The sequence below is a fragment of the Chiloscyllium plagiosum genome, unplaced genomic scaffold, assembly GCF_037043375.1.
Source record: "Chiloscyllium plagiosum isolate Xiang-an unplaced genomic scaffold, Cpla_swu_hap1 HiC_scaffold_3, whole genome shotgun sequence".
Taxonomy (NCBI): Eukaryota; Metazoa; Chordata; class Chondrichthyes; order Orectolobiformes; family Hemiscylliidae; genus Chiloscyllium; species Chiloscyllium plagiosum.
The window spans coordinates 4,053,256-4,073,770 of NW_028270141.1; the positions used below are offsets into that span (position 1 = coordinate 4,053,256).

The window sequence follows — 20,515 nt, forward strand, 5'->3', positions numbered from 1 at the left end:
GCTACACTGTTGAATGTTTTTGAGGCCCAGATAGATTCTATTTCTGAAAAAAGTAGAAGAACAAAAAAGACTCTCAGGCACAAGCATTGCCAAACTATTGGTCAGTCCCATAACACATGCAGAATTAGGACACAATTCAGTCAACAAAAATCTAAATGCTTTTTCGTACAAAGATGTTCTTATGATAGTGAGTTTTGAGAAGATTTGTAGCTAAGGTTGAGGTTCTGGATGTAGGTTTGCTCGCTGCGGTGGCAGGTTCATTTTTAAACATTTCATCGCCCTACTAGGTAACATCATCAGTGAGCCTCTGGATGAAGCACTGGTAGCATGGCCCACTTTCTATTTATGTGTTAAGGGTTCCTTGGGTTGGTGATGTCATTTCTTGTGGTGACATCATTTCCTGTTCTTTTTCTCAGGGGGTGGTAAATGGGATCTAAGTCTATGTGTTTGGTGATAGTGTTCCGGTTGGAATGCCATGCTTCTAGGAATTCTCGGGCCTGTCTCTGTTTGGCTTGTCCTAGGATGGATGTATTGTCCTAGTTGAAGTGGCTAGTAAGGATACTAGTGAGAGAGGGTCATGTCTTTTTGTGGCTAGTTGACGTTCATTTATTCTAGTGGCTAGTTTTCTGCCTGTTTGTCCAATGTAGCATTTGTTGCAGTCCTTGTACGGTATTTTGTGAATGACATTAGTTTTGCTTGTTGCCTGTATAGGGTCTTTCAAGTTCGTTAGCTGCTGTTTTAGTATGTTGGTGGGTTTGTGGGCTACCATGATACCAAGAGTCTGAGTAGTCTGGCAGTCATTTCAGAGATGTCTTTGATGCAGGGGAGAGTGGCTAGGGTTTCTGGACGTGTTTTGTCTGCTTGTTAGGGTTTGTGACTGAGAAATCAGTGGACTGTGTCATTGGGTACCCATTCTTTTTGAATACATGGTATAGGTGATTTTCCTCTGCACTGCGTAGTTCCTCTGTGCTGCAGTGTGTGGTGGCTCATTGAAATAATGTTCTGATGCAGCTCCATTTGTGGGTGTTGGGATGATTGCTTCTGTAGTTCAGTATTTGGTCCATGTGTGTTGTTTTCCTGTATACGCTGGTTTGAAGTTCCCCATTGGCTGTTTGCTCTACTGTGACATCTAGGAATGGCAGTTTGTTGTTGTTTTCCTCCTCTTTAGTGAACTTTATGCCAGTAAGGGTATTATCGATGGTCTTGAAGGTTTCCTCTAATTTGTTTTGTTTAGTGATTACAAAGGTGTCCTCTACGTAGTGGACCCAAAGTTTGGGTTGGATGGTTGGCAGAGCTGTTTGTGCGAGTCTCTGCATTACTGATTCTGCTAAGAATCCTGATATTGGAGATCCCATGGGTGTTCCATTGGTTTGTAGGTTTTGTTGTTGAAGGTGAAGTGGCTGATAAGGCATAGGTCCACTAGCTTGATGATACTGTTCTTGCTGATGTTAGTGGTATTTGGTGTATGTGTCTTTGGGTCTTCTAATAGTGTAGTCAGTGTTACCTTGGCCAGGTTAATGTTATTAATGTAAACAGGGCTGTTACATCAAAGGAGACAATTATTTCATCCTATTTCATTCTATCTTAAAGTCTTTGATGGTCTTCAGGAATACTTGGGTGGAGTGGATGGGGTGGCGTGAGGCTTCTACTAAGTGTTTTAGTCTTTGGTGTAGCTCCTTGGCCAGCCTGTAAGTTGATGTTCCAGGTAGCGAGACTATGGGTCTGAGGGGGGCTCCTGGTTTATGAATTTTGGGAAATCCATAGGTGTATGGTGTGTTGGATCCATCTGGTTTCATTTTTTGGAAGCTGGTTTCATTTATTTCTCCAGATTTCTGAAGTTTTTGAGTAGGGCTGTGATTCAGTTCTCTAGTTGTGGGGTCGGGTCTATCGTCACTTGTTGGTATCTACAAGTAGTGCGTTTGCTTTCTCAATCTAGTCTCTATCTAGTGTCCTTTGTCTGCAGGTAGGATAACAATGTTTTTATCTTTCTTTTGTCTTTCTCATGCTTTCCTTTCTTGTGTATTGAGTGTGTTTCCTTCCTTTTTCCTGATTAATGTTGGTGCGACTACCTGTCTGATGGTTTGCTGGGTTTCTTCTGTGAGTTGGTTGTCTTTTAGTGTTGTTTCTAATATTGCTAAGAAATCTTTCTTGTCCGCATCCTGGAAGTTGTAATTTAATCCTCTTACTAAGGCACCTTTCTCAATGTTTATCTGTGCTTCTGTGTTGTCAGTGTTGTTATTTTGTGTAAGTTTGACTAGTTTTTTTCCTGCAGGTCTAGTTCATTTACAAAATACATTGCAAGAACTGTAACAAACACTACATTGGACAAACAGGCAGAAAACTAGCCACCAGAATGCATGTACATCAACTAGCCACAAAAAGTCATGACCCATTATCACTAGTATCCTACATACAGATGAGGAAGGACACCACTTCGACTGGGACAACACAGCCATCCCAGGACAAGCCAATCAGAGAGACGCACAAGAATTCCTGGAAGTATAGCATTCCAACCGGAACGCCATCAACAAACACCGTTCACCACCCCCTGAGAAAAAGAACAGGAAATGACGTTACCACAGGAAATAATGTCACTACAGGAAATGATGTCACCAACCTAAGGAGACCTAAACACATAAATAGAAAGTGGCCATGCCACCAGTGCTTCATCCGGAGGCTCACTAATAATGTTACCTAGTATGATGATGAAACATCTGAAAAAGAATCTTCCAGCTCAGCAAGCAAGCCTACATCCATGTTCTCCTGATGGACCAACACCATAGTAGCAATTATGAAGAAGTCATATTGGTCTCCAAATGTTAACTCTGAGTCTCTGTTCATTGATAGTGCTGGAGAATGGGCACAGATAAGGACCTTGAGGAAGGGTTTGGTTGTTCAACAATCAGCAGACAAGCAAGAATCATATACTGTCTCTACAGTTTGGGATGTTAGATGCAGGATCCACAGGAACCTTTTCTCATTGCAGAATAATTGTTCTGCTTGCTTGAAACAAACCCAGTGAGGAATTTTATGATGGAAATTATTTACAGACCAATCAAGGTCAAGATCAGAATCAAGACTGACAATAGTCAAGCCAAAGACCTACCAGCTTCCATGTTGTGGAAGAATTGTGAACCTCTGGCTGAATTTGGGAAATTAGAAACTTGTGGGTTGATGGGGTAGTGCTGAAAGTAAATGTAATTGCATACCCAAATGTACAAATGTTACCTATGGGGAGAGAAGCTTGGAGGGAGATGTTGTGTAAAGAATTGTTTCTAGATTAAATGTTAGAGACTACATTCAGTTCCATTCAATTGATGATGTCATACAACTGTGGGTAAGGAAAAGAGGAGGCTAGCTCAAGATCCGCATGGAGACAGATGTATCATCAGTGTGTTTCCTGCTAGTCTTAGTCATGATGTCTAACGTGCCAATGTAACTGGAATCTATTGACGTTATGCAATAAAACTATAAATTATTAAGATGTGTCTCTTCTAACTAAGACTCACTTTTGGTTCATCCTCTATCACTATTAATTAAATAGGCTCTCAACATAGGAATGGAAATGTGTTGCAGGAAAAGCGCAGCAGGTCAGGCAGCATCTAGGGAACAGGCGAATCGACATTTCGGGCATTCCGTAAAGACCACTCCCTCCGTGACTCCCTCGTCAGATCCACACCCCCCACCAACCCAACCTCCACTCCCGGCACCTTCCCCTGCAACCGCAGGAGGTGCAAGACTTGCGCCCACACCTCCCCCCTCACCTCCCTCCAAGGCCCCAAAGGAAACTTCCACATCCGCCACAGATTCACCTGTACCTCCACACATATCATCTATTGCATCCTTTGCACCCGATGTGGCCTCCTCTATATTGGGGAGACAGGCCGCCTACTTGCGGAGCGTTTCAGGGAACACCTCTGGGACACCCGGACCAACCAACCCAACCACCCTGTAGCTCAACATTTCAATTCCCCCTCCCACTCCACCAAGGATATGCAGGTCTTTGGACTCCTCCATCGTCAGACCACAGCGAAACGACGGTTGGAGGAAGAACGCCTCATCTTCCGGCTAGGAACCCTCCAACCACAAGGGATGAACTCGGATTTCACCAGTTTCCTCATTTCCCCTCCCCCCAGCCTGTCTCAGTCAAATCCATCAAATTCAGCACCGCCTTCCTAACCTGCAATCTTCTTCCCGACCTCTCCGCCCCCACCCCAGTCTGACCTATCACCCTCACCTTGACCTCTTTCCACCTATCACATTTCCGACGCCCCTCCCCCAAGTCCCTCCTCCCTATCTTTTATCTTAGCCTGCTGGACCAACTTTCCTCATTCCTGAAGAAGGGCTAATGCCCGAAACGTCGATTCGCCTGTTCCCTAGATGCTGCCTGACCTGCTGCGCTTTTCCAGCAACACATTTCCATCTCTGATCTCCAGCATCTGCAGACCTCACTTTCTTCTCAACATAGGAAGACTGGTGATAGCACATGACCCCAACATGAACTGGTAGTGGTTAGTTCTGCTGCTCATACAACAGGCTATTGATAACCAACTTATTTCAGCCCATTTGATCCTAGTTTCCAGGATGACCATTGTATCATTAAGCTGCTTCTTAGAAGACTGACAAACTTTGTACAAGAATAGATCTGTATTATATTCATCAACTTCAGTGGGATATATAAACCAATACTTCTAACCGTCCACCTTACTAGTCATGGCTTCAAACCCTCAATTGTAATTTATTTTAATGCATATAAACTGAAAATTCTAAGTTGATTTTTTAATTGTTCTGGAGAGATAGACATCACTGCCAAGCCCAGCATTTATTGTTCATCTCTAGTTTGAATTAAGGTGCTAATGGTGAGTTATATTTTGAACTGTTGTGGTGGTGTAAATAATCTCTGATTGTCAGTAGGGAGTAAGCTTCAGGATTTGGACTCAGAAACAGTGAAGAGACAGTGATATATATCTTTAAGAAAGGTTTGTGCCTTGCAATGAAAGGTGGGAGTGATGGTGTTCCCTTAGACCTGTTGCTCTTGTCCATCTCTTGTAGAGTAGGCTCAAGAGGTGCGACAGCATCACCTACTTATAGTAATACTTACATTGAGTATTTTGTTTAGGAATTCCAAAATCTCATTTGTTTTTGATCACAATTCACTATTTGAAAAGTTGAATCCCCCCATCCTTGTTATTAAGGCTTTTATCAAGTGTTCAAATTTGTGACCTGAAATAAAGATTTCACTGCAGTCAGCTCAACTACAAACCAGTCTTTACTTCAGGCCTATTCATCATGAACCCAGTAGTTATTCCACATAGAGACTGTTCTCCACTTCTACTTCTGTTGTTGAAAGGAGTGTGACATATTGACAATTCAAAAATAGAATTACGACTGAGGAGAAAGAATTTGATAGAGAACTTTATGTTGTATCACTGAGTGTTTGGAGAGGATGATGTGACTTTAAAACAGTTATTATCAAAGTTGTGTTTTGATATAACACCAAGAATGTTTAGAATGTACACTTCTGCTGAATCATGCAAACTCCAAAAAACATGCTGCAAGCGTTCCAACTGCAAGCAAAGTCCACACAGAACTTAACTACACTGCAACATCTAACACCAGCAAAACAGCAACTCCCTGCAAACAGGGTATGGTTTCTGTGAAATACCACGAAACTTCATTTTATGTGAAATAAGATGTAATTATTTTAAAATAAGCTGCAAACCAGGCAGATTAATACTTGCTGTTTTTCCAATTTGCTACCAACATCCGTTAAGGTGATACCATCTGACTGATGCTGTGTGCAGTCAGAACTATGAATTTGCTGATACGTTTCATGTGGATTTGAAGATTTCTTCTCATTTGAAACCAGTAGTGTTTCAATGCAGTTGTGTTGAACTACACATTATGGATTTTAATGCATTTGTCAGTCAATTAGTGTCTTTCATGTGTTTAGAAACATACCTCTTAGCACAGTAAAGTTGCTGTTAGAGTAACAGTACATAAACTAACATTAATCATTGTCCACATGGCCTATGCTAAAAGATAAGATTCTGGAAATTCTGAGAAACAAAGTATTGATCTACAAATATTAAAACTCATCACTTTTTATAGAAAAAGAAAATAGCATTAAAAAGTAAATAGCCTATGGACATCATTTCATTTAACCCTTTGAGTATTGATCTCAATTTATTGTCATATTGTCTGCTTGATGCCTTTATGCTGCTGTTGGAACAGACAAATGGCTAGATTGTTTCCAATAAAATCATCTTTTTAATTTCACTCTTTGTTTGTGTGAGGAGCCGATAACATTCTCAACAGTTTCAGTAATTGCCAAAGCCATGAGCTTGCTGTTGTAAGTGAATGACAGGCCCTTCCTCTTCTGGAATATTTATTAAGTAAATTAGTGAAGTTTTCAATCCATTCGATCCAACATATCAAGCATTTCTCAAAAGGGTTAAATGCTTTTATACAATTTAAAGTTAATAATTAACTGAACTGAACCATTTCAAACAATATCAAGGTTCCACATCAAACAATACTTGTGGTGCTTTCATGGTTTGTCTCCATGGGACTGTTTGTATCAAAGCTTCACACCAGGACACTGCTACAATCAGACTGCTGCATTTGAACTACTGAATTCCTAGCAGTTATTAACATATTGGTGAATGTACAAAACGTTATCAACGGTTGGAACCTCTGTAAATGGTTGCTAAAAATATGGCTATAAAAATAAAGAAGCATGGAATTTTGTCTTTTGAACTGATTAACTAACTTCATCTCCCCTCTGTGCAAATGATACGGCTGGATAATGTATTGCACATAGTCATGCATGACAAGAACTAGCTGCAAGCAACATGGTCACTTTCACTGCGGGAATGGATTGTTCAATCAGGCATTAGATATGTTTGTATGACAGCAACAGCTGAAACAAACACAACAGCAATGCAAAGTTATAATTTCTCTCATTTTGCTTGTTCTCGTGTCATCTCACAAGTTAACGTGAAGCAATAGTCTACAATTTGTGAAACTAAATTCCCTTTGCTTCGACGTTTCTTTATTCCTCCCATGGAACTTTCTGCAATCCCCTAGAGTCAGGACAGCAGCCAGATAGTTTTTAAATGTGCCCGTGGTCACGATGTGGAGAATATCTTATACCTAGCTGAGAGCTGATATCGTCCATATAGACAAAATGGATAATATTACTGTTTTTGCTCTAATACAGAAGTTCAAAAACCAATGTCCACAGCTTTGAAGATAGACACTGCCTTGGGTGCTGTTTGTCTTAAATGAGTGAGCCTTGGTCAGAGGCACGCTGTACCGTGCATTCCCCTATAGTTCAGAGTCTGTGTTTTTTTCTTGCTCCTCTCGTGCACTCCTTGTGCTCATAAACCTGCATGCTACTTTTCTTTGGGCTCTTTCCCTCTCTCTTCCTAGCTCCTGCCGTCTATGGGTTCCTCTCCTCTCCAGCCTGCTCTCTCTTTGTGCTTCTACTTCCCCCAAATTCCTGCTTTTGTGACTCTGCACTCAGTATGGTTTGCTTTCCATTTCCCTCTTCCTGTTATCCTGTGCTCTGCTCTGAATGGGCTCCTGTGATCACTCTGGCACACCTCTCCCTTTCCTTTCTGTAATTTCTGCCACCCATTCTGATTTTTATCTGTTTTGTTCTGCCCGGGCTCCTACTTTCTTTCTCTCTCTCTCTCTCTTTCTCTGTTCTTGCCAAGAATAGACAGTCACCTGCTTTTTCAGAAGTATTGAAGATCGTATGAGGAAAGACTGAGACACTTGGGGCTGTTTTCATTAGAGAAAAGAAGGTTTAGGGGTGACTTGATTGAGGTGTACAAGATGATTAGGGGGTTAGATAGGGTTGACAGTGTGAACCTTTTCCCGCGTATGGAGTCGGGTATTACAAGGGGGCATAGCTTTAAATTAAGGGGGGGTAGATATAGGACTGAAGTTAGGGGTAGGTTCTTTACTCAGCGAGTTGTAAGTTCATGGAATGCCCTGCCAGTAGCAGTGGTGGACTCTCCCTCTTTATGGGCATTTAAGCGGGCATTGGATAGGTATATGGAGGATAGTGGGTTAGTATAGGTTAGGTGGGCTTGGATCGGCGCAACATCGAGGGCCAAAGGGCCTGTACTGCGCTGTATTCTTCTATGTTCTATGTTCTATGTTCTATTAATAAAAGACATTTCTATGCAACACTTTCATACTGAGAGTATTAGTGAGCATTATAATTTGAATGGGGGTTGCATGATAACGATTCAATTTGAAAAAGAGCCCTTCAAACAAGATGTTTGAGAATTATAGTTCTCTTGATATAATCAACCCAACCTAAACAATAAGCCATGATAAGCCTTCCTGAAGAAGGGCTCATGCCTGAAACGTCGATTCTCCCGTTCCTTGGATGCTGCCTGACCTGCTGCGCTTTTCCAGCAACACATTTTCAGCACTGATCTCCAGCATCTGCAGTCCTCACTTTCCCCAATAAGCCATGATAATCAACTGAATGGAAGTTTTCTGCATCTTGTCTTTCGAAAACATTTTATTATTTAATGCAACATTCAGGCAAAAACCAAAACATCTTTCAGTTGGTTTAGGGAACGATCTAAAGAGGAACTAAAGCAGGAAACAATGTAAATGCATTAATTATTATGGTGGTGAGATTGCCCTTCAATAAAGTGATATGCCACAAGAGAGTAGCATGCAGGTTTATACCTGATAGTCAATACTTGGCTCCTGACCTGATCTGAGCTACCAACTAGAAAGTAACTGCAAGCCTGTGTGAGGAGGAAGAGAAGGTTACAGGGTGTAGCATGTGGAGATACAGAGTGTTACAGAGGCAGGAGATACCTGAAGATTGTTCACCATCCACTCTTAAGTGAGGAGAATGGTGTGGGGTTTGCGGTGGGAGGGGGGCAATAGGTAGTTGAATTGTCAAGAAAGGGAAAAAATTAACTGGTTATTTGATGCTCATTTTCTTCTTTAGTCGTCAGTTGATCATCTTGTAACTATCATTTAAAGCTTTATTTAAAATAATTCTGTTTTCATGTATGCTATTGTCAATATTTATGAATTATAAAATACACATTGTTATGATGAGGACAATATGCGACATCCAAAAGAATTAAAATAGATGACTTATTTTTAGAATCTATCTTTGAGAGCTGTATGATTTTGTCTTTTTTTAAGCCATTATGAATATTACATTTACATTGGATGCAGTGTTGCATCAGGGAGCACTGATCGGAATGGTTACGGAATCAAATCTTATTTCATTCATGGAGATTCCAATCTAATGATTCAAACCTAAAGGTTTACAGACCTCATGCACCCACAGGCAAAAGTTTTAGTTATTTTGTTGCATGCTTTTTGAGAAAAGTAGATTTCCTGTACATTTCACCCAGAGTTAACTTAAGCACCAGTCATGCATGGGAATATATGCAGCCATGATGAAAAATTAAGAATCTAATTCCACTCTCTCTGGAGAAATAAACATTAAATAGTAATGCATATTAAAATTATTACCACGGACCCCATACCAGTCATATTTGTTGTTCCTTTCAGATTATGCCTTGGCACGTGTGACGTGCTTAATTTTTATTACTTCATTGTATTATTGAATTAATAACAGATTTTTAAATTGTAACAAGTTCTGATTAAGGATATGAACTCATTAAGGATTATTGGTTTTGTATACTAAAATCCAGAGTTTATATTTATCTTAATTGGTCAGTGCATTGAGTATAGGAGTTGGGATGTCGTGTTGCAGCTGTACAGATCATTGGTTCAGCCACTATTGGAACACAGCATTCAATTCTGATCTCCCTGCTTTAGGAAGGACGTTGCAAAACTTAAAGGCTCAGAAAAGTTTTCTAAGGATGTTGCCAGGAGGTTTTGTTCATTAGGGAGAGGCTGAATAGGCTGGAGCTATTTTCCATGGAGTGTCAGAGGCTAGGAGTTATAGAGGTTTATAAAATCATGAGAGGCATGGATAGGATAAATAGACAAGGTCTTTCCCTGAGGTGGGGGAGTCCAGAACGAGAGGGCATATGTTCAGGATGAGAGGGGAAAGATAAAAGGGACCTAAGGGGCAACTTTTTCATGCAGAATGGGGTGCATGTATGGGATGAGCTGCCAGAGGAAGTAGTGGAGGCTGGTACAATTGCAACATTTAAAAGGCATTTGGATGGGTATGTGGATAGGAAGGGTTTAGAGGGATATGGGCCAAGTGCTGGCAAATGAGACTAGATTTATTTAGGATATCTGGTTGGCACGGATGAGTTGGACCAAAGTGGCTGTTTCTGTGCTCATCATTTCCATGACTTTATATTTGTAAGATATTATAAAGTTTTAATGCCACTATCAAAATAGTGGACAATGTTATGTTACACAAGCTAAAATCATGCACTGTAGCTTCTATGCTTTATTTCAGTTGAAGTTCCTGAAGAAAAAAATCTTAGTATAAAACTTCAGTGGGCTCACAAATTGACTGCTCCTATGTATGTCAGGTATAGACAGGATAGATCGAGTGAATCCTCAGAAGAGTATAAAGGCAGGATGAGTATACTTAAGGGGGAAATCAGGAGGGCAAAACGGGGACATGAGATAACTTTGGCAATAGGGTTAATGAGAATCCAAAGGGTTTTTACAAATACATTAAAAACAAAAGGGTAACTAGGGAGAGAATAGGGCCCCTCAAAGATCAGCAAGGTGACCTTTGTGTGGAACCGCAGGAGATGGGGGAGATACTAAACGAGTACTTTGCATCAGTATTTACTGTGGAAAAGGACACGGAAGATATAGACTGTAGGGAATTAGATGGTGACATCTTGAAAAATGTCCAGATTACAGAGGAGGAAGTGCTGGATGTCCTGAAATGCATAAAGGTGGATAAATCCCCAGGACCTGATCAGGTGTACCATAGAACTCTGTGGGAAGCTAGAGAAGTGATTGCTGGCCCCTTGCTGAGATATTTGTATCATCGATAGTCACAGGTGAAGTGCCGAAAGACTGGAGGTTGGCTAACGTGGTGTCACTGTTTAAGAAGGGTGGTAAGGACAAGCCAGGGAACTATAGACCAGTGAGCCTGACCTTGGTGGTGGACAAGTTGTTGGAGCGAATCCTGAGGGACAGGATGTACATGTATTTGGAAAGGCAAGGACTGATTATGGATAGTCAACATGGCTTTGTGCGTGGGAAATCATGTCTCACAAACTTGATTGAGTTTGTTTGAAGAAGTAACAAAGAAGATTGATGAGGTGCAATGGACATGATCTGTATGGACTTCAGTAAGGTATTCGATAAGGTTCCCCATGGGACACTAGTTAGGAATACAGGGAGAACTTGCCATTTGGATACAGAGCTGGCTTGAAGGTAGAAGACAGAGAGTGGTGGTGGAGGGTTGTTTTTCAGACTGGAGGCATGTGACCAGTGGAGTGCCACAAGGATTGGTGCTGGGTCCACTACTTTTCATCATTTATATAAATGATTTGGATGTGAATATAGGTGGTATAGTTAGAAAGTTTGCAGATGACACCAAAATTGGTGGTGTAGTGGATGGCGAAAAAGGTTACCTCAGATTTGCATTTTGGGAAAGCAAATCTTAGCAGGACTTACATATTTAATGGTAAGGTCCTAGGGAGTGTTGCTGAACAAAGAGACCTTGGAGTGCACGTTGATAGCTCCTTGAAAGTAGGTAGATAGATAGTGAAGAAGGCATTTGGTATGCTTTTCTTTATTGGTCAGAGCATTGAGTATAAGAGTTGGGAGGTCATATTGCACCTGTACATGATGTTGGTTAGGCCACTTTTGGAATATTGTGTGCAATTTTGGTCTCCTTCCAATCAGAAGGATGTTGTAAAACTTGAAAGGGTTTAGAAAAGATTTACAAGGATGTTGCCAGGGTTGGAGGATTTGAGCTATTTGAATAGGCTGGGGCTGTTTTCCCTGGAGTGTTGAAGGCTGAGGGGTGACCTTATAGAGCTTTATAAAAGTGGTGGAGGCTGGTACAATTGCAACATTTAAAAGGCATCTGGATGGGTATATGAATAGGAAGGGTTTGGAGGGACATGGGCTGGGTGCTGGATTAGGTTGGGATATCTGGTCAGCCTGGATGAGTTGGACCGAAGGGTTTGTTTCCATGCTGTACATCTCTATGACTCTGTGACTAATATAAATGAACTAGATTGATGAATTAATGTTCATGTCAAATTATAAATGCTAGCATTTCTTTTGAATTATTGATCTTGAAATGTACTAATTATTTTTCTCTAGGTCTTCAAATTTTGTGAAATTAGTCTTTCTACTTATCTCCACCAGTTGGCATTCATTACGCATTTAAGAGGTGTTAGTCCCTGGTCGATGATTGCATTGTTTTGTTTTGAGGGCAGGGTCTCAGCCAGAAGGTCAATCTTTTATTGGGTTGTATAATTTACAGTTCCACAGAATGAGACACAAAGCAGGCTATTGAAGTACTAGTCCAAAATAATTTATACTCAGATTCATTGGCATCTTCAATCTCACTTGATGTCTGTTGAGAAATTAAAGATTCTCCTTCAATTATAACTTAGGTACACACACAGGCGTTGAATACAGATGCATGTAGGAACATGAATAAAATGTTGATAGACAGAAAACAAAGAACTGGTTGTAAATAATATGCTGCAGGAATTGGTGTTAGATCTGCCTTTGTTTTTGTTATATGTAGATGATTTGGCATAATGAGAACATTTACTGATGACATAAAATTGTAAAGTTTCACAAATAATGGACAGGACTGTAAAACATTTCATGAGAGTTAGTGGAATAGGCAGATAGCCAATGAAGTTTAAATCAAAGTGTGCTGTGATGCATTTCATCCAAGATAAACAAAGAGGAGAAATGTGAACTCAGAGGAATGACCTTACAGCATATAGAGGAACAGTTTTTGAATGAAAATACATAATTTCCTAAATATGTGCACGCAGTTTGATGAATTAAATGATATTTTAAGCTTCATAAATGGGAAACTGAGAGCTTTCAAAATTAAATAACTAAAGAAATCAGACCAAAGTTGGAGCACTGCATGCAGTTTAGAGTTCATTGTGATTGAAAATTATACAACACCCAAATGATACCAGAAATGTGCAGGTGTGGTTATGAGGAGAGAACCACATGAAAACAAGGAAGAATTACAGAAAATTTCATGAGAGAGGATGTTCTTTTAACTTATAATTAGTTTTGGCGGAGATTTCCTTTACTTTGGGAGTCAATGACAAAGGGTCATCAATTCAAAATTGTCAATAGATAATACAGGGAGAGATAATACAGGGAGAAAAAAATCCTAATTTCGAGGATTGTTAGAGTATGAAGGCAAGACAACACAATAAAAACCATTTCATTTTATATTTTAATCAGAAAGCAGTTCGTAAGTTTACATTTAATGTGCATATTTTATCATTAAATATGGTAGGTAGTTAGAGTGAGGCCACAGATCATTCATGACCTCATTGAATGGTGGGACAGGCTAGAGGGGCTGAATGGCCTACTCCTGTTCCTTATGATTGGTGTGTCAGAAATAATCCTTTTGAAGAATTTCTTACAGGAAGTCATGGGGCAGGGATTTCTTTCTCTTTTAGATGAAAATTTGGAACATTGGACAATACAGAGCTGTGGGAAAATGGTCAGTGACATTTTTTAGACTATTCTAACAAATGATTGACACAAAGATAATGAACTCAATGGCTACCTTCTAAACTGCAAATCTCTATGATTCTAAGGAAGTTCAGAGAAACCATTTCCCCCATGGCACCCCCAGAAGTCTAAAATGAATAGGCGACAGATGACAATCGTTATCTGCAGGCTAAATGAGCCAAATAATGGTTTTATACTTAACATCTGTTGCATCTTTATCTCCAAGGGTTTGAGGTTATGGTGGGTTGGTTTTGCAGCAAATTTGAATTCCATTTCTAAACCAATTACTTATTCCAAAAACTAGAATTTTCATTTTGAAGTTGCAAGTTACAATAGTGTTTTTCATGTAGATATTGGATTGTACTACAAGGAAATTGTGAAAGGAACCAGAAATACGTTTGGTACAGGGTTGAAATGCAGTTAAATGTAGTTGCTAATAGCTATGTTATCGAAATATATGGTGAGATATGAATGATTGCTCAGCATAGAGGGGGATGAGCCGTGCAATGGTATCATTACCCCCTCACATAGATGTCTGACATCTTCTCTCCTGTCATGAAAGCATCATCTTCAAGAACAACGTCATCAGTGTTCCAAATAATAACACGCAGTTCATAACTGGTTAACAACAAAAGCAACAAACAAAGAGGAATTAGAAAAAAAAGCACTTCACAATCCCAACACAGGTCACACAGTTGTACATACCCCCTGACAAAAATGTCACTAGATTTCTCTCCAGTGAAGTAATCATCGTCTTCCAAGATAACCTCATCAGTATTCCAAACTATCACTCTAAGCTCATATCTGGCAGGAAGGAAGGAAGATAGGGTGAGATGCTGAGGAAGAAAATATGTTAAATGCACAACACACCTACCTGTTGCATTCCTTCTGATCAGTGTTAACTTTCCACACACAGGAGAGATTCCAATCAAGACCAATCAGAGACATACTGATGGATTACTTGTAAAGTAATAAACAACGGGACAAGGAAGGAATTGTAAAACTTAAGCAGGGTGTCTTGCAAAGATGTTATTTAAGTGCCCTGAAAACATTTTTTTGTTGTTGAATTCATGTCGCCATTACCATTGTGCTTATTGGACTTCACAACAACAGGACAATATGTCAAATAAAAAGGCACAACAAACTACCAACAATCCAGTCATGAGGATTTGTTTAGTTGGTGATTTTAGTTATGTCAAAATTGAAGCACTGACTTTTGACTTTAACATTGTAATGACTTCAATTTTCAGCAGTGACCACAGCAAGCCAATCAATAAAGAGGAAAGTTAAGTTCCCAGACTTGTTTTATTGATTGGTGAGTGTGGATTGTGATAAAAAAAGAAATGATACTTGATTTAAGCAATAAAGGTACAGTCAGGAATCAGAGAGCAGCGATTATCCATATTGCTTGAAAAATAATCTTCACACTACTTCAATACCTGGAAAGTTAAAATATTATATTTCCATTTATTTTAGAAATGATACGCAAAGAGATGTATCCATGCTGCAACTACAAACAAAATTACTGAGGAGTGAGTAGAGCTATAGTTTTAAAATATATGAATAATGATTGAATGAGACAGCTACTGAATATGGGTTACTATCAGAATGGAGGTATTTGCTACCCAATTGGCACAAAGTTCAGCTTTTTTTGCTAGGCCCCTTCAGTGGTCGACTACACATTTTTGAGATGGAGTTCAACTGCACTGTCTACAAGTACTAAGAAATATCTTAAGACAGCTCAGACCATAAGGAAAGATATGGAGGAAATGAGTGATCATTGAAGTTTATCAATCCTAGTGGACAACAGACATTTCCAAATTCCTGGAAAGTCAATATTCTATATAATGCAAAGCCCACTGTAGAAATTTATATTTAATTGTCATAGTCTGTAATTAATTTCATTCCGCTGATTATTACAACAGAATGGACACTGAACTGTATTCCTTACCAACCCGCTGTCACCCACTACCAGTTGAGAGTTCCTAAGATAGTACATCAAAAGGATTGTTCTTTAAGGATTTGTGTTATGATTACTGCATTTAAAAAACTGCAAAATTAGTCTCAGAGGCCCTGTTTGTAGTTTGCAGTAGATTGGGTCCAACACACTGCTGGTTGAAAGTTTAATTTCAGCTGTTTAACTACTGTTAAACGTGTAGAATCTGGTGTCATTGCTTTTAAATTCTTAAAGCTAAAAGCTAGAATATTCTACAGCAACACATCAGTTCCCATCTTCACTCTAAAATGGATAGTCAAGGATTGTGGTTGCATATCATTCATAGACCATGGTTAAAAGCAAATTACTGTGGATGGTGGAATCTGAAACCAAAAGAGAAAATGCTGGAAAATCTCAGCAGGTCTTGCAGCATCTGTAAGGAGAGAAAAGAGCTGATGTTTCTAGTCTAACTGACCATTTGTCAAAGCTAAAAAAAGGGGAGAAATAGGGAGGTATTTAAACGAGGCTGAGAGAAGGTGAGTCGTGGGTCCAGAAGCAAAGGTAGCAATAAAGAGGTGATAATGCACAGAGAGATTATAGGGAGATTAGGAGCTGTGAATGACCAAGGCTGAAGCTAGTGCTGTGTGACAAAATATGTGGGGGATGGGGGGGAAGGGATGAAGCAGAGGCAAAATGGAAAACAGGGGAGAAGGGTAGCAAAGGGGGAAGAGGAGATAAAAAGGTGATGAGAGAGTGGGGAGCAAGAGAAAGAGTTAGACTCGAAACGTCAGCTCTTTTCTCTCCTTACAGATGCTGCCAGACCTGCTGAAATTTTCCAGCATTTTCTCTTTTGGTTTCATCATAGACCATCTTGATATCAGATCTTTTCTTTCCACTAGATAATCAGAAAATGGAAATGTAACACTATTAACTGTATTTTTGACACTCACGGCCTTAGTTGCTATGTGTACAGCTGTTGTTGGGAGTATGCACAAGACAGCTAAAATGAGCACAGTTCAGAGCAAAATATTCTATAGGTCATGCCAAACTATTCTGCATGTTCTGTCAGGAATTTTTTTTGAAACACTAAACATTGTCATTTACGTAAAAAGTGTCAAAAATCTGAGTTAGTTAATTTAAATTAAAAAGGCAAGGAATACACACATATTCCTAGAATTCCTGCAGTGTGGAAGCAGGCCATTCGAGCCATCAAGTCCACACCAACTTTCCAAACAGCATCCCATCTGATCTCTGTAACTCCACATTCTCCATGGCTAACCCACCAAGCCTAGACATCCCCAGGCACCATGGGAAATTTAGCATGGCCATTCCACCTAATCTGCACATCTTTGGACTGTGGGACAAAACCAGAGCACCTGGAAGAAGCCCAAACAGACATGGGCAGAGTGTGCCACCTCCACACAGACAGTCGCCCAAGGCTCTAGCCTGGGACCCTGGTGCTGTTCTGCAGCAGTGCTAACCACTGAGCCACATCCCGAATCTAGGCAACTGATTTTTGGGTGTGTGAGATTTAGATTCAAACTAGTTATGTGAGAAAAGAAGAGAGAGTAGCTAGTAGAAACCAAACAAAACCACCAAAAAAAAAGCAATTCACATTTGTTAAGTTTGATTACCAAAATCAAAATTAATGAAAGGTCTCATCAGAAAATACAAACTGGATGAAACCTCTGCAATATTGGATTGAAATCAAAAGAGGAACATATTTCAGAAAAACAATCAGAAGTGTTGTGAAAGGGAGCTTTACCCCTTCTCCAATTACTGCATTTCCTCACAAAAGACAAAGTGCTGGAGAAACTCAGCACGTCCAGCAGCATCTGTGGACAGAAAGCAGCGTTAATGTTTTGCATGCGGTGACCAAAGCAATAACTCCATTTCTCTCTTTACTGATACAGTGGGATCTGTTGAGTTTCTCCCGCACTCCGTGTTTTTGTTTCAGGTTTCCAGCATCCACAGTTCTTTTTTTGTTTTAATGGATTTCCTTTCTCTGGAGAGAAACTAGCTTCTGAGCAGGGTCTATCATGGCCTGACCTGTTTGGTGCAAGAATGTGATTGTATTGATGTCACCTTACCTATTGTTCAAGTTACTTTGAGGGTTTTCTAAATGGTTATTACTTCAGAAAAAAAACAATAAAAGAAGATTATAACAATACATTAATGTGAAATATGCATTATCAGACCAGCTCTATTAAGTTAAATTTGCTATAGTTCTCATCCTTAATAATGAGAATAATTTACTTCTTTGGTTTCCGTGGTGATATATCAATTGGTGCTCCTGGTGCAGGCATATCCTTTGGAAACATGTCAACGAACAATTCAATGCGACCCTGGAAATTATGAAGAAAGAGAATTTCAGATAATTTATTTGTAGTAGTCTGTCAACTTCAAAATGCGGATTAAAATCTCTGGGCTTGGGATGGGGTTTGGCAGCAGCCCTGCATTAGGGAAGTGGGACCTGTGGTGGCAGAGGTGTGGCTACATACTTCTGCTTCTCAGCCAACAGCAGAGACCTCTTCTGGTCCCAAGGTCCTCTTCCAATTGTCCCCAGCTGACAGGAACGTGACAGTGGCTTCTCTACTCAGGCCAGAAGCACAAATTGTAGTCAGGATGGACCCACCCACTGTATTGGTTGCCTACTTTGTAGAGCAGCTTAAGTTATTTTCAGATAACATCAGCAGAATCCATAAATTAGGAAGGTACAGAGTAGATTTGAACTGTTTTCAGGGAAAATTCTTCGTAACCATCAATGTATTCTATCTTCCTTTGTCTTCTATGACTTCAGCTGGATCCTACCAAATTCCCAAAACACTAATGAAATGTCAAGTTCTAGAACTAATTATTTTTATTACTTATTATTTGATAATTGTGCACTGTAATACTCTATACCTTTCATTTCCACTTCATAGTGGGGTTAGGTAGGACAGTGTGGAGCTCAGCATTTTGAAGAATATTCATGTCTATCAGTACATTGCTACTTAATACAGAGTTCAGTCGAAGGACCTCCCAATACCTAGATAACAGAAGTCAGATGGTTGGTTCGTCATGGTTGTGCCCAGTAACTTTCTATCAGGACATGACCAAAACATTGTCATTTTGATCTTTAGTCTAAAGCTTGTAGAACTATTTCCATGGTGTTATTTTTGATATTTAGTTTGCAATCATATCAAGTATTGGCTGAGTTCAGAAATGCTTTGAAAGCAATATTTTCTCTGGAATCGATCAAACATAATGTTTAGATCAGTCAGGTTTCTTGCTATGTCTACATTTCTGAAAATCTGAACTGAAATTGGGCCTTAATAAAAATCAAATTCAAACTCTGTTATATTATCCATGTTCCTGATAGAATTTTGCCAGTTTAGAGTTTCTATTTGAGTGAATGCTGTTTACAAGTTTCCTGCCCATTCTAATTAGAAAGTTAGATACGACAGTCCTCCATTTTTTTCTGGTTAGCACTCTTGCAGAATCATAGAATCTCTACAGTATGAAAGCTGGCCATTCAACCCATCGAGTTCACACTGATCATTCAAAGAGCATCCCACCCAGACCCAGCTCCTACTCTATCCCTGTAACCCTGCATTTCTCATGGCCAATCCACCTAGCCTGCACATCCCTGGGTACTATGGGGTGTTAGCATGGCCAATCCACCCTAACCTGCAGATCTTTGAAGACAAGACCACATAGTTTTTTTTGAAAATCGACACCACCCTTGTGTCCTGTTTTCCGTACCTGCTCAATGCCTGGTTTCTCAGGGTTTAGCAGCGGTCTGGTCTCCACATGTTCAGGAACCAACCTGCAGCCCACTCGTGGCACCTCCTCCCAGTGATGGAGAACAATGAGGGACAAGTGTTCATCAGTCTCTTTCTTTACACCTGATTAAGAGAAAGGAAAGAGGTCAGTTCCAAATGTCACTTCTGAATATTCTTCAGGAATCAGTTTCTGACACTGCAGAGCTGGTGAAGAGCTTTTCCATCAGCTTCTAAGCATTTAGGGACAGTGAACATCTGTTGAAACATATTTTTGAAAAAATAAATGAAAGCAAGTTTACTTGTACAAACAGGATAAAACACAGGACCTGGGATATGTACACTTTTCCATCCTTAATTCATAATAATCTAAGTTTGGGAGAAGATTTGTAGCTCGGGTGCTCGTTGATGTGGTTTCTGTTCGCCGAGCTGGGAATTTGTGTTGCAGACGTTTCGTCCCCTGTCTAGGTGACATCCTCAGTGCTTGGGAGCCTCCTGTGAAGCGCTTCTGTGATGTTTCCTCCGGCATTTATAGTGATTTGTACCTGCCACTTCCGGTTGTCAGTTCCAGCTGTCCACTGCAGTGGCCGGTATATTGGGTCCAGGTCAATGTGCTTATTGATTGAATCTGTGGATGAATGCCATGCCTCTAGGAATTCCCTGGCTGTTCTCTGTTTGGCTTGTCCTATAATAGTAGTGTTGTCCCAGTCGGACTCATGTTGCTTGTCATCTGAGTGTGTGGCTACTAAGGATAGCTGGTCATGTCGTTTCGTGGCTAGTTGGTGTTCATGGATGCGGATTGTTAGCTGTCTTCCTGTTTGTCCTATGTAGTGTTTTGTGCAGTCCTTGCATGGGATTTTGTACACTACATTGGTTTTGCTCATGCTGGGTATCGGGTTCTTCGTCCTGGTGAGTTGTTGTCTGAGGGTGGCTGTTGGTTTGTGTGCTGTTATGAGTCCTAGTGGTCGCAGTAGTCTGGCTGTCAGTTCAGAAATGTTTTTGATGTATGGTAGTGTGGCTAGTCCTTTGGGTTCTGGCATGTCCTCATTCTGTTGTCTTTCCCTTAGGCATCTGTTGATGAAATTGGTGGGTATCTGTTTTTGGCGAATACATTGTATAGATGTTTTTCTTCCTAGACCACTAGGAC

At 40.2% G+C, this 20,515-nt stretch overlaps 1 protein-coding gene across 5 annotated transcripts in view; it reads right to left on the bottom strand.

Moving 5' to 3' along the window:
• The window catches only part of otofa (otoferlin a), a 436,145-nt gene that overhangs the window by 19,333 nt on the left and 396,297 nt on the right, over window positions 1-20,515 (bottom strand). For all 5 annotated transcript variants that reach the window (XM_087977131.1, XM_087977125.1, XM_087977118.1 and 2 more), the window contains 3 exons: window positions 19,352-19,494; window positions 17,864-17,952; window positions 14,377-14,475 (listed from right to left, as the gene is read on the bottom strand). In XM_087977131.1, coding sequence (XP_087833257.1) covers window positions 14,377-14,475; window positions 17,864-17,952; window positions 19,352-19,494 — 331 coding nt within the window. The remainder of the gene's footprint in view (window positions 1-14,376; window positions 14,476-17,863; window positions 17,953-19,351; window positions 19,495-20,515) is intronic.